The sequence below is a fragment of the Pongo pygmaeus genome, chromosome 16, assembly GCF_028885625.2.
Source record: "Pongo pygmaeus isolate AG05252 chromosome 16, NHGRI_mPonPyg2-v2.0_pri, whole genome shotgun sequence".
Lineage (NCBI taxonomy): Eukaryota > Metazoa > Chordata > Mammalia > Primates > Hominidae > Pongo > Pongo pygmaeus.
Window position 1 is genome coordinate 94,814,910 of NC_072389.2, and position 19,338 is coordinate 94,834,247.

Genomic DNA, 19,338 nt, shown 5'->3' on the forward strand with positions numbered 1-19,338 from the left:
GGCAGTTTCAAGTGTATTGATGCATAATATTGCCAGACATATTGTAAAGGGAAAAAATGAGGCACCAAACAATGTGTATGTTACCACTGGTATTTTTAGAAAGAATATAGGAAACTTACCTTTCACTCCATCTTTTGCAGCATTTGAATTTTCTCCCATGGGCATGAATTACCTACTCAAAAACAAAGTCACTGTAGATTCCTGGGCTTGGCCCCCATCTTACAGAATCAGCTTCTCTGGAATTGAGGTCCAGGAATGCTCATTTCTAACACCCTCTCCAGGTGATTCTATGCACGCTGCAGCTTAAGAACCGCATGGGGTTGTGCCGGCCTGGCTTAGGCTACATCCTACTACAAAAGGAAGACAGATATAAGGGGAGTTTACCCCAGGCTCAAAAGATACTTTCCCCCATGGCTTGATGATTAGGGAAGGAGCTGTTCAACTCTATTAAGAATGCCAAAACCTCTGAGCTGGTGCCAAAGTCAACAACTCCCGTTTCCATTGTAAATCCGTACTCTTCTCATGCCAGTCTATTTTGTATGTGCTTTGCGTCGACATCCTTAACTTTCCATGTTAGATTTTAAATTGGCTCCCTACAGAGTTTGGGGTTGGGCCTTAGAAGGATGTGATGAATCCCTTCACTTGTAATATGGCCATTCACCTCCTCCTCTTAGCAAAGCTGCTGAGACATAACATGGCTTCAATAACTTCCCAAGGGGACCCCAGCTGAGATCATCCCTCCTGGGCAAATGAGGCCCAAACACCGTCTCTGTTCAGAGGTCTCCTCTGTGTATTTTTGAATGAGCCTGCCTCCCTTGGCACCCTGTCCCTACGTCACCAAGAACGTTTTACCCTAAACGTACAGAGCATCCTGGCAGTCCCTCTGGACCGAAGTTTATCTTTCCTCTCCTTTCCAACTCTGTCAAGAAGATTCTGTAAATAACATCCACTTGCTACTTTTCTTAACACCATGAATCATCATACACATGGGTATAGCATCCCAATTTGTAGCCTAGGAAGCTAATCTCAAAGGATTTTGCTCTTGCATTTATTTATTTATTTACTTACTTACCTTATTTTATTTTATTTTATTTTATTGAGACAGGGTCTCACTCTGTCACCCAGGCTGGAGTGCAGTGATGCGATCTTGGCTCACTGTAGCCTCTGCCTCCCCGGCTCAAGGGATCCTCTTGCCTCAGCCTCCCAAGTAGCGGGGACTACAGGGACACACCTGTAGTGTGTAGAGATGGGGTCTTGCCATTTTGTCCAGGCTGGCCTAGCTTTTATTTAGGTCTGTGTGTGAGCATACGTGCTCATGCACACCCTGAAATCGGCTTTGATATCTATGAGCATCTAGACAGGGTTCTTGTGACCTACCTTTTAAGAAGCATTGTACATTTGATACATGGTACCTCCACTCTTGGGCACTGCTGAGGCCTTGTTTCCTCTTATCCCAAGGGGCATCTGGGAACTTCTCTCTGGATAGCCAAAGAGTAGTGTCTGTCTGTCTCTCTTTCCACACACATCCCCACACACACACACATATATATTTCTCTCTCTTTTAGTATACTGGCACCCATTTAGTAACGTTCCAGCTTGCATTTTCTCCAGATACGATGCACCTGAAATGATTGAGCAATCTCACCCTTTTGCCCACAGGCTGCACATGGGAATTTGGAGCCATGGTGAACTACATCAAGAAGACATATCCCCTGACCCAGCTGGTCGTCGTGGGCTTCAGCCTGGGTGGTAACATCGTGTGCAAATACTTGGGGGAGACTCAGGCAAATCAAGAGAAGGTCCTGTGCTGCGTCAGCGTGTGCCAGGGGTACAGTGCACTGAGGTGAGTCATCTCCGCCTTCCATCAGGGCCTTCAGTTAGCCCTTATTTATAGAGATGCCCCGACGCACAACACACTGTTCTGCGAAGACCGGGGAACACTGTGGCCGACTGAGTAGAAGCTTCTGAGTCTTGGACTCACCTTGTTTTGTTTGCATATCATACATTGGAGTTGCCCCATCAGACCCTTTAAGCCTGGGATATGCAGCTGCATTTTGGGATCAGATCTGTAACTGGAGAAGTCAATTGATAGTTGCTGTCTCCCTAGGGAATCTCTGTCAGGTGACTTAATTTGTTCAGGCTTCAGGAGTTTTTATAGAAATGTGGATTAATGAAAGAGCACAGAGGACTGGCAAGCTGGGATCTGAAAGCTGGGCCTTAGGATCCCAAATCCCTCCTTCCTGCAAGAGCTGGGTCTCAGATGGCATCTGGAAGGGATCTGTAGAAATCATTTAATCAGTGTCCTCACCTTTAAGTATTTGTCTCCCTCAGGCATCCCAGGCATCATCACAAAGGAGTTGATCTAATAGGTCAAGCTTTCTCCCACCCCTTAGTCTCTTGCCAGTAGATACCCCACAGGATGAGTCCTGGGAGGGCGTGGTCATCTGCCCTGATTCCCCTCAAGATCACTGCTGTCCCAGGTCTCTCGAGAGTCACCACACTCACACTATACACACACATCTCTCCAGGCTCTTCAAATACATTCGTATTTTTTTCTGTACCCTTCATGGTGTTTTTGTATTACAAATGATATAACCAGTTATTAAAAATCTTCTGAAAAAATTTGAAACACACAGGAAAGTTTAAAAACACCTCTCTATTGATCCAGTCTAATGCCAAACAGTCCTTATCGTTATTCAAAGAATCTTTTCCTTTTGCCTCACCCGTATATCTCATGCTGCAGTTTCAACATACCTTGTTACTTTCTGATGGATAGAGGCTATCTATATTATTTCTAAAAATACATATTACTGGAATTTAAAGCCAGCACACCCAAAAGACACATGTGGGCCCAGGATTCAGCCTCTCCCTATGAGGCTTAAAGCTGGCTGAAAAAGATGATCTAAATGTACCCACGATAGACATGAGAAACATCTCTGATGAAACCCTTCCTGAGTCCCAGGGCCAAGGTCTGGGTTCTATTTTTCCTTGCCAGCAGTATGGGGATGATGATAATAAGCAGTACCTACCTCATAGCACCACTGAGAGTCAAATGAGTTGATGCATATGAAGTGCTTAGAACAGTGCCCAGCATGCAGAACATAAGCCACTATTCATTTTCATTATTGTCATCATCATCATTCACTGTAAAATGAAGGAGGTGGGTTCGATCAGCGGATCACAAAGACCAGTCCAGTGAACTAGTGACTGCCTCACTTCATAAGGAATCACTTGGAGGATCACGTTAGAAAGAAATTCTGTTTCTTGGGCCCCACCCTTGGAGATTTTGATTCATGAAGTTGGAGGCATGGGACCTCAGAAATCTGAATTTTGGATACATTTCATAGGCGAGTTTTCATGTTTAGTTACGTTTAGCAGTCCCTGGGGTTAGTGACCTCAGTGGTCTCTCCAGCTCTCACGTCCCAGGACCAGGCTAGTCCCCCATCTTCCTACCGGGAATCTTTTCCTTCACTCCTCTGGACACTGGGGAGTCAGCTGAGAGGACATTTGCCTTTATCTTGGTGTGACTAGAAATATCCAACTCCCAACTCATAGCCACGTGTAACCAGAATTAACCAAAGTCCTGTCGGGCCCAGTCACTGGGATAAGAAAGACATGAGCAAGGGGCCTACCCCAGGATCCAAGGGAGCAGAACTAGGACGTTTGTTTTGTTTTCTTTTTTTTCAATGCACAAAATCTTAAAATGACAATCCCTTCATCTCATTTTGCTGCAGTAGCGCCATCTGCTGTCAGCAAGAGCACATGATTGACGCAGCAAACTAAGGTGTTTGAACTAAGGCAAAGAAGGCTCAAGAAGCTAGGAAACTAAAATCTGTGAGGTGCTATACATTTTGCAGACCTAGCCTGCACAGCCTCTTCCTTGAGACCTCAGAGGGCTTCATACACATAACTAACTATTGGCACACCAACCTCATGCAATAAGGAGCAAGTTGCAACTTTATTGTCTGGAGCACAGATAACTAACTTGTCCAGGCTAAGATCATGTGGTCCTGCATATGGGAACTGGCACCAGGTCAGAGAGACACCGTTGTCCTGTGTGTGCTGGTGCAAGGCTCAGGCACCCTCAACATTTAAACCAGATCTATGGAATAAATGGAGCACAGTTCCTTACTTTAAACCAGTATAAACTTTTTTTTTCCTGCCAAGGCTTGAGGGCGATGAGCCTTTCAGCACTGGGATGGTGGCAGCTGCATAAGTGCTTCCCATCACACCAAGGTGGAGCCGGGGAGGCCCGTCTGCCTCTGCAGGGGCCACACGAGAGTTCATGTATCTGGTAAATCTCTCCTAGCTGAGTCTGGAGACCCGCTTCCTCAGTGAACCCCTCCCTCTGGCTTCTCCTCCCGTAGCTCATCTCCCGTCTAGCCAGAGCCAGTTGAAGGCTCAGAGAGAAGCCAGCCACCCGCTTGCTGTAGTTAGCAAAGTCTAGCTGCTGCTAAACTAGCTCACCTTTTACCTAAATGTGCTGAACCACTGAAGGAGGGACACAAATGCCCTGAAATCACCTGGTATCCAGCAGACTTTAACATGTTCCCTCAGCATAAACAGCTGCCAACCCGCCTGGGGACTGTGTGTGGTGAGACGTCCTCCTAGATAATAGGGACACAGCCTTAAACAAGGCTAATTCTTTGCCTTCATGGAGCTTAAAGAAAATGGGGAGGGAAGCATTTTTGGTCTGGTTTCAGGTAAGAGAAATTCTTTCCCAAGAAAGCCCGCAACAATCTTATGTTACAGAATTGACCAATAATAATAAAACTAAAACAAAAGCATTTTATTGCAGTTTGGGTGTAAAAGAGAGTCTGTATCTGAGGACCTCACAGCACTTAAGACAACAGAGTGATATTTACAAAGCCACAAAGCAACAAATACATGTTACTAAGATATTACACATTAGGCATATGGGTGCCAAGGAGGTCCTCAGTCAAGTGGGGGGTCCGTGAGGAGGGATTTCTGAAGGAGGCGAGGGTGAGGAGGACAGTAGCACAGGGCCTAGGCCAGTGGCAGAAGCCTCTTACAGCAGGGGTCCCAACTGCTGTTAGGAACCGGGCCACACAGCAGGAGGTGAGCGGTGGGCGGGTCACAGTGGGTAAAGCAGTAGGGAAGCAGTGGGTGAACCTTCATCTGTATTTAGTTTCATTCCCCATTGATCACATTACTGCCTGAGTTCCGCCTCCTGTCAGATCAGCAGTGTCATTAGATTCTCACAGGAGGATGAACCTTATTGTGAACTGTGCGTGTGAGGGATAGTTTGCACACTTCTTATGAGAATCTAATATCTGATGATCTGTCATTGTCTCCCATCACCCCCAGATGGGACTGTCTAGTTGCAGGAAAATAAGCTCAGGGATCTCACTGATTCTATGTTGTGGTGAGTTGTATAATTATTTCATTCTGTATGATAATGTAATAATAGTAGGGAAAAGGTGCATCATAAATGTAATGTGCTTGGATCATCCTGAAGCCATCCCCCTGCCCCTGCCTTCCCTAGTCTGTGGACAAATTGTCTTCCACAAAGCCAGTCCCAAGCACCGCTGCCTTACAAGACAGTAGAGGAATTATCAGAGGAGTGTTTCAAATCTCCTTAAAGGCACATTATACTCCGGGCTAAGTGAATGTGTTAGCATCACTAAGACCTGACCACCTGAACATCCTAGCATTCTTTGAGCAAGGCCTTCCTGCCATGGGGCAGAGGCAGGTACCACTTTTCCTGCCAAATGGTGGGGATATTGTCTCTTTTGCTTTTGATGGGCAAACTTCAGGCTAGAGATGAGTTTATGGCAAAAGCAAATATTATTCATGAAGTTCCCCCAGAGACTGGGACTTTCCTAAAATTTGTTTTTATAGTTGAAGAGCTACAAAATACAGTAACTTTGTGCCATCAGTAATTTTGAATCACAGCCAAACAAAGAGGGGGAAACTGCAGCATTTAAATGAGACTCTATGGACAGAACTTCACCCTGGGAAACAGCTCAGCTTTTCCACCACTGGGTTGTGAAGTTGACCTGACCCCATGGTTGCCCTTAGTGCCTTGGGGCTTTTTGTGGGTTTTTTTGTTGTTGTTAATTTTTTTTATCAGAATAATGAGAGACTCTAACTCATTCCTGTAAAAGTACATCCTGTAAAAGGAAAAGATTCTGATAAGGAAGAAAGGGGCTTGGTAGGTGGCCATCCCTACTGTAGTCTGAAGTCCATCTTTCTGCCCCATCCTTCCACCCCAGCGGAACTAACAAAGCCCAGCCTGGCAGGTACCAAAAACTCTTGGCCCACTCCCTTGTGTGGTACAAACATGGTTTTCTTCTGCTCACACTCAAGCTGAACTAGCTGGAGATGATGACCTCTCTACAGATTGACTCTGCCCCTGAAGGTCAACCTGCTACCAGCCCAGAACCTTCTGGCTGGGTCTTTTGGGTCCAGAGGCTCTACCATCCCTCCTTCCAGAGGCCCGGCTGTTCAAGGCAGGAGCCCTGTCTTGGGCTTGGCCAGCCTGCCTAGGATCATGCCCCCTTCCTCTCTCTGCGGGCTGGGCTGGTCCTGGTTTTGTCCCCACTGCAGGATTACTCTCTTATAGTGCCCAAATTGGAAATAATCCACATGTCCAGCATGGGAGATAGTTAAATAAGTTAATAATATACCAACTCAGTGGGAAACAAGGCAGCTTTTATTTTAAAAAATCAAGAAAAATATGTAACATGACAGAATGTATATATTAAAAGTAGGGAAGGGCCGGGTGCAGTGGCTCATGCCTGTAATCCCAGCACTTTGGGAGGCCAAGGCAGGCAGATCACAAGGTCAGGAGTTCGAGACCAGCCTGACCAACATGCTGAAACATCGTCTCTACTAGAAATACAAAAATTAGCCAGGTGCGGTGGTGCGCACCTGTAATCCCAGCTACTTAGGAGGCTGAGGCAGGAGAATCTCTTGAACCCCGGAGGCGGAGGTTGCAGTGAGCCGAGATCATGCCATTATTGCACTCCAGCCTGGGGGACAGAGCGAGACTCTGTCTCAAAAAAAAAAAAAAAATTAAGATGATAAATTTTATGTTATGTATTTTTATCATAATTTTTTAAAAACATGACTGTATATAGGCAAAACCTGGAAAGAAATCCCCTCCTTCTACAAGTTAAAATACTTCTTAGGTTCATGTGATAGCATTATGGGAAAGTACTTAATGTACTTTATTCTTAAGGTTTCATTAGCATATTGCTTTCAAGGTATGTTTTTAGTATCGTCTACATCCACATCCCATTAATTCATCTCCAATCTTAATTCATACTGCCCTTGCCTTTTTCCCTTTTTGGAGTGTTAAGGTCATGCTTGCCCATCCCACTCTTACAGAACCTCATTCTCATTCTCCATATTTTTTCAAAGACCACAGGAAAGCTGTTTCACTATTCTCATAGTCTCTCAGCACTCTGAGACATAATTTATTTGAGCCAGGAGATCTGAATTCACTTGGGTATTAGATGCATTCTTTCCCCAGTTCATTCTCTTCTGACTTTAATTCCTTTTCATCAGTACCTGGTCCACTCACTTTGCAAAATACGAACTGGAAAGCTGAGCCTTCTCTAAGCAGTTACCCCAGCAGCATAGTGGCTGGCTCAGCTCTTCCTTGCCCAAGTGATTGCTCTGAAGCTAATTGCAAATACCTGTTCGTTGGGACCCTCTTCTGAAGAATTAAAATCCATTGCCTTCCACAACACCTTATAAAATTCTTTTAACAGTCCAAAGAGAAATCTCTCACTAGAAAATGGCTGTGAAACCAGTATGGGTAATATTTTATTATAATTTAATGTTACATTGATTAGAAATGAAGGCATTTTCAGGGAATTCTATTTATTTTGGTAATAGATCAATGGATGAACAAAGTTCTTTAAAAATCCGTATGGATTATTCTCAAATAAGACTCCCAGTGAAACTATACTGGGTTTGGGGGTTAATTTTCTCTTCTCATTTGTGATTATCACTTCTTGAGAGTTTTGCAACTTTCAGAAGGCATCTTTCCTTTTGGAGTCATCCTGGTTCTTTCTGAAGTTTTGAAACCTACCCTCCTTCCAACAAGATTCACTCTGAATTATGCAAAGCCATTCCCTCCCTGTAATTCTGACCGAGCTGCCCCTCTCAGGGTTCCACACTTCTCTCCTGTGTCCTCAGCCATTTTATCCTGGTGGAACAATATCTGGCCCAGCCTGGGGAGCAGTTCCTGCCACCCCTTCTCTCTTCTGGAGAACATAGCTATCTAGAGGCAAGTCAAGAACTTGGATATTCAGGCCAGGTGAAGTGCCTCACGCCTGTAATTCCAACACTTTGGAAGGAGGCAGAGACCAGGAGATCACTTAGGGTCAGGAGTTCTAGACCACCCTGGCCAACATGATAAAACCCCGTATTCTACTAAAAAAATACAAAAAATTAACTGGGCATGATGGCGCACACCTGTAGTCCCAGCTACTCGGGAGTCTGAAGCAGGAGAATTGCTTAAACCCGGGAGGTGACGGTTGCAGTGAGCTTAGATCACACCACTGCACTCCAGCCTGAGCAACAGAGTGAGACTCCATCTCAAAAAACAAAAACAAAAAAAGAACTTGGATAGCCAAGTAAGGTATTCGTGCAGTGTCTAGAGAGCTAAACTCCCCTGGTTTCGTGTCCATTTTGTGATTTGCATCTAAAATCGAACCCCGGTGTAGCCACTACCAGCTCCAACAACACTGAACTCATACCCCCATCTTGTTTGCTCTATACCCATCCATTCAACCACTCCCTCAGAAACTACATTCTTTTAAAGCAAGTTGCAGATATCATTTCATCTGTAAGTAGTTCACTAGGTAGCTCTAAAAGACTCTAAGGACTTTTTCTTAAACATAACCACAAATACCATTATCATCCAAAAAATTAGCAATAATTCCCTAATAGCATCCCATTTCTAGTCAGTGTCCAGATTTCCTTAATTGTCTCATGGAAGTGTTGTTTATTTGTTTGTTTGTTTTGCCAGTTGGCTTGTTTGAATCAGGATCCACATACTGCCTCCATGTGCATTTATTGATTTGTCTATGTTTCTTTCAGTCTGTAGGTTACCCTTTCTTTTATTGCCTTTCACTTTGCTGTTGTTGGTATTGGTATTGAAGACATCAGTCCTTTTCAAAAAAAAAAAAAACCATATATATATATATATATGAGATGAATGTAATACATTGATCTTGATTCTTTTATTAAACCATGATAAATTTAAGTTTCAATTCCTTAATTCTACAGCCAAAGGTAAAAGACAGCCCCTACATATACTAAGTGGTAAACCAAAGATACTAAAAATCAATGTTAGCCACAATAAACAGAGTGGAACACTGGTCCCAGCATCCTTGTCTTGTTCCCTCCCTGAGCCCTGGGTCCCTGTGACTCCCTAGAACCTTTCAACAGGCAGTGCCTGTGGTGTATTCAATTAAAAAAAAAAAAAATCAACTGCAGAGTCGCAGCTTCTTTTTATATCTTAAGTTTATGGCCACACCCTCCTCCCTTCCCTACCTCTGCAGCCTGTCTGCAATGAAGGAGGTACTAACAAAAGCAAGAACATCCTTTCAGTTAGGAGGTCAGCAAAGGGAGAAATGAACCAGGGCAAGAGAAAGCTGGGATTGCCAGAGACCATTGGCTCTCTGGGTGGCTTGGATCCAAAGTCAGAGGAGAGGCAGCCGGTTGTGGCTCGGTGATTGGGTGATTGGGTGACCCCCTTCCCTCTGACCACAGGCAGGTGAGCACAGTCCTGCTTTAGCAGGGGTCCCTGATAGTGATCTGGTCCTATACTCTTCCTGTAGTGCTTGGTTAGAGTCGGTGGGGGGGATGGCTTGTACATTTGTGCAGTGGCCTTTTGACCCTTCAAGGTGGTGTTAGTCTTCACTTTGAGCTTAGCCTGTGTTTGATGAGCACATCGCAGACCATTAAATTCACAAACCATTTCATTCTTAACTCCCCACTACCTCTTATTTTTTAACCATGACATTGTGGGAAATGTTTGTCACTCCAAAATTATGGAATTTTGCCATTCTAAAGTTGTAGCAGCTTTGGGGAAATTACTTTTATAAAATTACTTTTATAAACTCCCTGGATTGAAAAAATAATAAAAAACAAAACAAAACAAAAAAACCTTACGAACCACCTGGTCCCCTCACTTACCATCTGGAAGATGGAATCTAGTAGAAGTAGTGACGTCCAGATCCATTCACAGGGTGGAGTCAGGCCTGGAGATTTTGAAACCTGCAAGATGAAAGTTTCCCTGTAATGAATGTGGTCTCAGTGTCCGCCTACGTTTGGATTCACGCCCAAGGGAGGAGAGCAGTGAGTGGGGAGGGCTGAGCAGGCATGGCTGGTGGGAGTGAGCCCACTGGTGTTTGTTCACCTGCTGTGTGGGCATGGAAATCTGGCTGGGGAAGCACATGGCCAGGGCTGGTGGTGCTGTCTCCTCCCTCTGCATATGCTGCTGGCAGAACCTGGGCTCTGGAAAACAGGAATAATATCACCTGCCTACTGCTGCCACTGAAGGGTCAGAGTGTGGCCCTCACAGCCACACACTAGTGTGCCAGTCACAAACTAGCCCTAGAGGCAGAAAGACACTTCCAGACCAGCCCCACCAGCTGTGCCTACAAAGGGTTAAGGGCCTGTCTACTTCCACTTTGATGTCCTTGCCTCTTCAATGGTATAAGGCTAATCAAAAGATAGATTTATTTGGAGGAGATCCCAGTTAATGATTTTCCTTTACCTCTTGATCAGCAACAACAGAAGATTTTTTAGCTTTTCCCCTCCGCACCCACTCTCCCCTTCCATGTGCCTGTCATTAAACCAGAAAACTTGCCTGCCAGGTAGGGAGCCAAATACAGAAAGTGTTCACGTGACAATTGAAGCAGACTTTGGTCCTGGCAGGTTCAGTGACTAAGAGAAGGCCCAGGTGCTAGAAGAGAGTGTCGGGGGTGCCACCAACAAAGCCTCTGGCGCTAGAGAGGGCCTTTGCCAGGGTCCCCTTCCCCTGCGCTGTCTTGGTGTCTCCATAGATTTCTCCACAGATGTTTGAGCTCTGCACATTACAGCCTGTTTTAATGCAGAAGCCACAGCCTGAGAGCCGGCCCTCTCCACACAAGCACCTTGCCCCATGGCTAGAGCCCCCTCCTGGCTGCATGCCTGCACCCCCACACCGCCATCACCCTCACTCGCTGTGGTTCTTCCAGGGCCCAGGAAACCTTCATGCAATGGGATCAGTGCCGGCGGTTCTACAACTTCCTCATGGCCGACAACATGAAGAAGATCATCCTCTCGCACAGGTAGGTCACCTTCCGTTCTCTCTCAGGAGACAGACAGTTCCTTCCTGTGCTCATCTGGGAACCATGAAAAGCCAGGACTCCTGTTCCTTCAGGGGAAAAACAAAATGCAGGTGTGGTACAGACTCTCTGCTGCCTGCATTTGTGACTTGATTAGAAACAAACTTGTCTTGGCCAGGCGCGGTGGCTCATGCCTGTAACCCCAGCACTTTGGGAAGCTGAGGCGGGCAGATAGCTTGAGGCCAGGAATTCGAGACCAGCCTGGCCAACATGGCGAAACCCCGTCTCTACCAAAAATACAAAAATTAGCCGGGCTTGATGGTGCTGCTGAAATCCCAGCTACTTGGGAGGCTGAGGCAGGAGAGTCGCTTGAACCCAGGAGGCGGAGGTTGCAGCAAGCCAAGATTGTGCCAGTGCACCCCAGCATGGGTGACAGAGCCAGACCCTGTCTGAAAAAAAAAAAAAAAAAAGAAACCTGTCCCAAGCTACTGAGTTTGCCAAATCGCCTTATGCTTTTGTAATTCCCAGTAAATCTGAGACAAGGAACCACTTCTACACCCTTTTCTCCCAAATTAGAGCGGTCACGAGGGGCTGTCATTGTTGAGGAGACCTTCTCCGTAGGATGCTTCTGTGCTTGGGGGATCAGGACTCATTCTTGGCTGGCCCTTGGGCTTCTCTCCAAGCAGCAGGGGGACAGGAGGCTCAGGGTGTGGTTTCGGCACCTCCCTGCTCGAAGTTTGAGCCTCTCCTTATTCTTCATGCTTGTCCTGCCTCTCCGCCTCGTAATCCTGTGGTGGGTTAACCTGTCAAGTGCTTAGAGCAGTGCTGGTATGCATAGCACCAGATAAATATTAGCAATGACTTTTCATTATGATTATTATTATTGCTGACATCTCTGCCTTCTCCCCTACGCCTCTCATTCCTTCTAGCTAGACTAGGCTACTTAGAGGTTCCTGTGCCCCCGGCCTCTCCTACACCACTTACTACCCTTGCTGAGAATACTCTCCTGTTTCTCTACTGGTGGGAACCCAGCCCATCCTATAAAGTCCATCTCAATCCTCCTGCTTCTGTGCCAACTCATCCATGCCCAAGTTGCTTTTCTGTTGCTTCCCCTCTGTAAATCCTACATCTAGAACCAAACTGGAGAGCGTTGGAGGGCTTAGGCATGTGTTGATTGCTCCCAGCACCCGAGACACACCCGTTCGCTCAAAAAAATCTGGGAGATTTTTGGTATCACCCTAGAAAAAGCAATCTGACTAAATGATCAGTTTCTTGTTCTCTTTTTTCCAGTGGCTAAAGCAGGCCACACACCCCAGATTGGGCTTCCTATGGGTGGGCGTTCACATGGCGCCTGAGCAAGGCTGGGCTTGAAGGCCCCATCAGGCTGCCACGTTGCCAGACATGTCCTTGTGTCCTCATGTCGGGAAGGAGAGCAGAGGGAGACTTATGTCCCCTGTGCTGGCTGGAAAATCAGCTGTTCCCACTTGGCTCATGTTGTTTGAGATTCAGCTGTGTGCTGGGCACTGAGGTGCATGTGGCTCAGCTGAGGTTTGGATGGGTCTGGAGATTGCAGAGGTTTTGTAGCCAGAAGGGGTGGATCCAGGCCTCTGACACCAAGTCCGAGTCCTCTGTCTGCCTTTCCGCACCTCTGGTGTCGAAAGTGACTCCTCCCAGGAAACATTTGTTTTGCTAAAGGACCCGGTCTTGCTACTAATTAGTCTAGAAGGTTCAAATTATGAGAGTCCTTTGAATGTACTCTAAGTATTCACATTTTTCAAATTTACTACAGAAAGCCAAACATTTAGACATTTTAGGTTAACTTTGAATTTGTACATTCTATCCAGTAGGTATATAATCTTCCTAATAGTCTTTTGAAAAAAATCAATGCTACAGAAATGTGTTCTTCTTTTGGAGAGGTTGTGAATGAGTAGCAGAATACCAAGTTGGCATAATAAATCCTTCCTACCGCAGGGCTATGCCTCAGCAAATTCAGTCCGCTTCCAGGTGTGTGACTGAGAGCCCTTGCTGGGAAGAGAGGTCAAAAGTGCACGTTGTGACCCCTACCTCTAATGTCATCCTCTCCAGATGGATTTTTTCTTATCCTCTCCAGATGGATTTTTTCTTAATAGAAATGCTGGTTCCACTTGGGGGTTGGGAGAAAAAAAAAAATGATCGCTCTCCTGAATAGATGTTAGCTTTTATCTAAGACACTAGAGAGCTGTTGATTTGCCCAAATGCTAAATGAGTTAACCCTTGTCTTCCTTGCTTTTTGTTTGTTTTCCACTCCTTCCCGCACACTGAGTCTTCCTTGTTAAGCAACACAAACAGCTCATTAAGGGGAAGGGTCTCTGCCAAGGGGAACATTGTCAACACAGTGTAAGGACGAGGCCCCTACGGCTTGGCCCACGGCCCACCACTCACCACAGGGCCCATCTTGAGCCCCCCTCCCCTGTGCTGAAGGTTTTTTGATATTCAACTAGGTTCAAACACAGTCTTTAGTTTGTCTGGGTATCTCTGAAAAGGGAAATAAGGTTTTGACATTAACAGCGCCAGCTCATCCTCTGGGATGTTCCAAAGGCTAAAGGTTCTATTTCTAACTGACCGTGTTGACTCCCCCTCCTTGCTTGCTGTGGCAAGGAAGCAGGCTCTGCTGTGGTTGTTCATCCTCCACATCTTAATCTTGTTTGCTTTTGTGTTTGCTCTAGGCAAGCTCTTTTTGGAGACCATGTTAAGAAACCCCAGAGCCTGGAAGACACGGACTTGAGCCGGCTCTACACAGCAACATCCCTGATGCAGATTGATGACAATGTGATGAGGTGTGTCCGTGCAGGCGGGAGAGGGACGCTCTGGGGCAGGGTGCCAGGCAGGAAGCTGCAGGTCAGCTCTGCCCAGCACTAGTGTTTGCTCTGCCTACTTGAGTGTTAAGGGTGTTTTTTTCCCTTTAAGTAAGTGTCTAGTGTTTAAAAACAGAAGATTTCACAGGAACATTTAAATTTCTAGTTTCTCCTGGAAAATAGAAAAAGGATCCGACCACTCATTCTGCATTCCTACAAAGCACAGTTAGCTTGATTCAAGGAGCTGGGGCGTGCAGGCCCTAGCATGGGCAGTCTTCACCCCACCTGTCCTGCCTCAACACCAGGGCAAGTGTCAGGTGCCACATAAATCTGCATTTTGCAGTGGAGTAAAAGGCAAAGGAAATATTTCTTGTACTTCTCTGTGTCTCTAACAAGAGTAGAAAAACTGGCTGGGGACAGTGTCTCATGCCTGTAATCCTAGGAGGATTTGGGAGGCTATGGGGGGAAGATCGCTTGAGCCCAGGAGGTTGAGGCTGCAGTGAGTCATGTTCATGCCATTGCACTCCAGCCAGGGCGACAGAGCAAGACCCTTCTTAAAATTAAAAAAAAAAAAAAAGAAAAACAGAAGATAGACCAAGAGGACTGTGTGTTTCAAGCAAAATGGACAGAGCCTCTTACTTTGGGGCGTGGAGACTCCCCTCGGAGTGTGAGACACAAATACTGCCCACTGCCCACTTCATTCATCTACTCTTTACCTGCCTCTCTCCTCCAGGCACCTGAGGTTGCAACCTTGACAGTGGCCTCTTTCCTGGTTCCAGTAGTTTCTGATTGAGGTTAGCCTCAGCTGAAAAAGGAAAAGTTGACCTCTGACCTCATCATTCTCTTTAAATACATGATCCTTTTTATTTAACAATCATTTGAGGCCAGGAACAGTGGCTCATGCCTGTAATTCCAGCACTTGGGGAGGCTGAGGCTGGAGGATCACGTGAGGCAGGGAGTTTGAGACCAGCCTGGGCAACATAGCAAGTCCCTGTCTCTACAAAAAAAAATTGAAAAATAAAAATAGCGGGGCATAGTGGCACACACCTGTAGTCCCAGCTGCTTGGGAGGCTGAGACAGGAGGATCACTTGAGCTCATAAGTTTGAGATTACAGTGAGCTATGGTCACAACACTGCACTGGACCCCAGCCTGGGCAACAGAGTAAGGCCCTGTCCCTAAAAAATAAAAAATAAATTATTTGATATTTTTAGATGTAGTTTAAAGCAAGCAATTATTCTTCATCTAATAGATAGGCAGATATTGACCTAAGGGTATAGGATCTCTGCTTTGCTTCCTTATGAGATTTTAGTAGCCTTCTTACACCACGTAACCTTGAAATATGCCTGCTAACAGTTTCTCAAAGGAAATGAAAACCAGGAAATTGCTGGTATGTTCAGAAGGTGAAAAATGAATCTTACCCACCCTCACTTCAGATGAGGTGTGTGACTGTATTGTGGTGTGTAGTAAGAAAAAAACAAATTAAATTTCCCATTCATCTCCTAAATTTTTTAAGCCCAGAAGAGAATGTTTCTCAACACTCTCCGAAGTCTGTCCTCTTTAATAGCATTGGATAGTAGCAGTTTTATGATCATAACCAGTCTTGGTGGCTTCCTCACAGATCCATCCTAGTAATACTGGAGGGATGGAACAATGCATTTCCTGCCTGCTGAGACTGCAAACGAACTGATTTCACAAGGACAGGCATCTTAGAGATGATCTCTAGACTCGGCCTCCACCGTGTCTAGAGGGCCCTACTAGTCCAGCCTGAGCTTTCCAGGCCATTCCCAGGCAGAGATGTCTAATGAGAGCCACAGCTTCCGGGGAGGGAGGATAGCTTAAAGACCCTAGTCAAAACAGGAAGACCCACCATTCAGAAGCCAGAGGCCCTAATCTGTGTCAGAAAGAGGTTTTGAGATCTTCTGGCCTAGGCCTCCTGGTGTCGGAGCTCCAGGTTGAACCTTGAGGGGCCTCTGGGAGCACGGAGCAGAGCAGAGCAGAGCTGCGGCCCCTCATTCATGCTGAGCACCGAAGGTTTTGTTACATGCCAGTTTATCTCTATTGCTCTGTAGTCAGAGATATGGAGCAGTAGTCAGAGATAAAGGGACAGAACTGGTAACTTTGAATGACAGTCTCATTTCTGTTACCTAATACATATTTTATTCCAATTCACAGTGGTCCTGTTACTCCACTAAGAACTCTGTTAAAAGGAAAGTTCCAGTAAATGTCCTTGAATTTCAGTTTCTCCATATCTGTAGTGACATCTGGTTTTATACTGCCTCAAGAGATGTAACATACACTAATAATTACTATAGATAACAGTTACTACAGGGTAATTACTCTGGGTCGGTCCTGATGCTAGTAGGCACTTTAACATCATAAGTCTCACAGTTCCATTGAGGAAGGCCCTGTCTTCAGATTCATTTTATACAGGAGAAGCTGAGGCTTAGATAAGTTGAACCATTTGCCCAAGGTCACATAGCCAGTAAATAACCGAAGGAGGATTTGAACCCCGATGCCAAAGCCAGTGCTCTTAACCCTGAACCTTGCTACCTACATACATTTCATCGATATGATGAGTTAGTGCAGGATCTGCAACAGTCATAAAATCAGCTCAGCATTCAGGCCTAGCTCCTGCCTCTGTCTCCTCTACCAGTGCCACGAGTTAGCGTGAGGAACCGGAGCTACCATCGGCTCAGCATTCTGATCTTATGACCCATGCTTGTCCTTTTTCTTTTTTTCTTTGTCTGGTGTGTTGCAGGAAGTTTCATGGCTATAACTCCCTGAAGGAATACTATGAAGAAGAGAGTTGCATGCGGTACCTGCACAGGGTGAGTGGCCATCACTGGCTCAATTAGCATCACTCCATCCAGCCTCGCACACAATACAACAAATATCTCTCCTAAATTTTCCTGGTGGAAGCTCAGCTGGAATCTGGCTCCAACTGCTCTTTCAGCTTGGATTTGTTTATTGAACCGGACTGTCTCCCTCTGTAACTGCCATACATTAATCCCAGAGCTGCCCCTTAGACCAGTGTGCTCCCATGTCTGTGTGAGGGCCTTTAAAATTGCTCAACACCCACTTTTTTCTTAGTCTTCCTTTGACAGTATAATCCTGTCTGGTTTCTGCCAGATCAATGAGATCTGTCTAGATTTCTTACCATCTGGGACCCTCTTTTGGCCATTCTGTATTTTGTTACTATAGTGCCTAAGACTGAACTCAAAATTCCTGCCGTGATCTGGTAAGCACAGAGTAAAACTGATGTGTTTCTGTATCAAAGTAATGATGAGCATGTCTATTTTTTTCTTTTTTCTTTCTTTTTTTTTTTTTTTGAGATGGAGCCTCGCTCTGACGCCCAGGCTGGAGTGCAGTGGCGCCATCTCTGCTCACTGCAATCTCCACCTCCCAGGTTCAAGCGATTCTTCTGCCTCAGTCTCCTGAGTAGCTGGGATTACAGGCGTGCACTACCACGCCTGGCTAATTTTTGTATTTTTCGTAGAGATGGGGTTTTACCATATTGGTCAGGCTGGTCTCCAACTCCTGACCTCATGATCTGCCTGCCTCAGCCTCCCAAAATGCTGGGATTACAGGCGTGAGCCACTGTGCCCAGCCGAGCATGTCTGTTGATAAGGTAGACTTGTTTGTATTAATGCAACTTTTAGCAGCTACAATAAACTTTGTGTGTATTAAGTTTGTGGCCAAACAAAATCTCCATATGTTTGTTTTACCTGAATGACCAACAAGCCAGTCTCTCTCAATCTGTCTTTGCACAATTGATTGCCCTATTTATCCAAACACAGGACTTCCCATTTATCCTTGTCAATGTCCACCTGTAGGTTTGGCCCATCATTCCCCTGGCTAAAGCAGATCACTGGAAACTGTAGTTGTGCTGTCTTATCAGCCATCCCTCCTAGTTTAGCATCATCAGGCTTTTGATGTTGTCATTTAAGCCACTGTAGGAATGTCGAGCTGTCTAGAGTCAACATCAGAGACCTACAGGATACCACAATCATTCACTGCCTCAGTATCGCTGTTCAATGACATCTGAGTCTCCCTGTCAGTACCATCTCCACTAAAATGAAAAAGAAGGCTATTGGCTGTTTTAGTAAAGTGGCTGTTGAATGCAATCCTGCCAACGGTTTTCTAATATCCACCAGCCTACTCCTGTTTTCAACCTTCAGATTCTTTTTCTTTCTTTTTTTTTTTTTTTTAAGAGACAGGGTCTTGCTCTGTTTCCCAGGCTGGAGTGCAGTGGCGTGATCATAGTTCACCACAGCTTTGAAATCCTGGGCTCAAGTGACCCTCCTGCCTCAGCCTCCTGAGTAGCTGGAACCATAGGCATAAGCCATAAACCTGACCTAGATTCTTTTGATTTGTTCTATTTTTGTTTTTGTGTTTGTTTTAACAAATAGAGACTGGGGTGTGGGTCTCACTATGTTTCCCAGGCTGGTCTCAAACTTGTGGGCTCAAGCAGTCCTCCCACCTCAGCCTCCCAAAGTGCTGGGATTACAGGCATGAACCATTGTGCCCAGCCTTGGCCTAGATTCCTGTAGAATCTCTTTTGTCTGGTGTGGAGTGCACTTAATTTTTCCCTCCCATGAAATAAACTGAATGAATATATACATAATTCATTGCAAAGTCATTTTCTAAAATGCATGGCTAATCTGAAACACTCTGATGATCATCAGGAAGCTTTGCTTCTACACACTCCTGCTTCCAGGGCAGTAATCACAATGGCAGATGTAACTCATCACACTGCCAGAGAATACAAGGCATCCTTACTGTACCTGTTCAGCAAGCTGAGCTGTGACCTTCTGCCCTTTGCTTCAAAAATATGTCCAGCAATGAGTTTGAGTCTTGAATCGATGGGTCTGAAAATGGGAATCAGTAGTTTAATTCTGCTTTATGTTCTTGTTGCAGATTTATGTTCCTCTCATGCTGGTTAATGCAGCTGACGATCCGTTGGTGCATGAAAGTCTTCTAACCATTCCAAAATCTCTTTCAGGTAAGTGTTTCTTCCTACTGCCCTCTCAACAGCTCAGCAAATTGCCACAGTAAATTCTGTCACCTTCACCATCCTGTCATCTCCTGGAGACCACCCTCTTTAGGGAGAGACATCTCATAGCAGTCAGCGTTCTTATTCTGTGTAGCCTGATAGTCCTCGGGCTGTGATGGGGCCTGGGCATCAGGCCCC

The 19,338-nt window shown here is 45.6% G+C and overlaps 1 protein-coding gene across 8 annotated transcripts in view; it reads left to right on the plus strand.

The window, feature by feature from the left end:
- ABHD2 (abhydrolase domain containing 2, acylglycerol lipase) overlaps nt 1-19,338 on the plus strand; it is a 115,599-nt gene that overhangs the window by 87,166 nt on the left and 9,095 nt on the right. For all 8 annotated transcript variants that reach the window (XM_054450342.1, XM_054450348.1, XM_054450345.2 and 5 more), the window contains 5 exons: nt 1,660-1,843; nt 11,223-11,315; nt 14,018-14,128; nt 16,906-16,975; nt 19,065-19,149. In XM_054450342.1, coding sequence (XP_054306317.1) covers nt 1,660-1,843; nt 11,223-11,315; nt 14,018-14,128; nt 16,906-16,975; nt 19,065-19,149 — 543 coding nt within the window. The remainder of the gene's footprint in view (nt 1-1,659; nt 1,844-11,222; nt 11,316-14,017; nt 14,129-16,905; nt 16,976-19,064; nt 19,150-19,338) is intronic.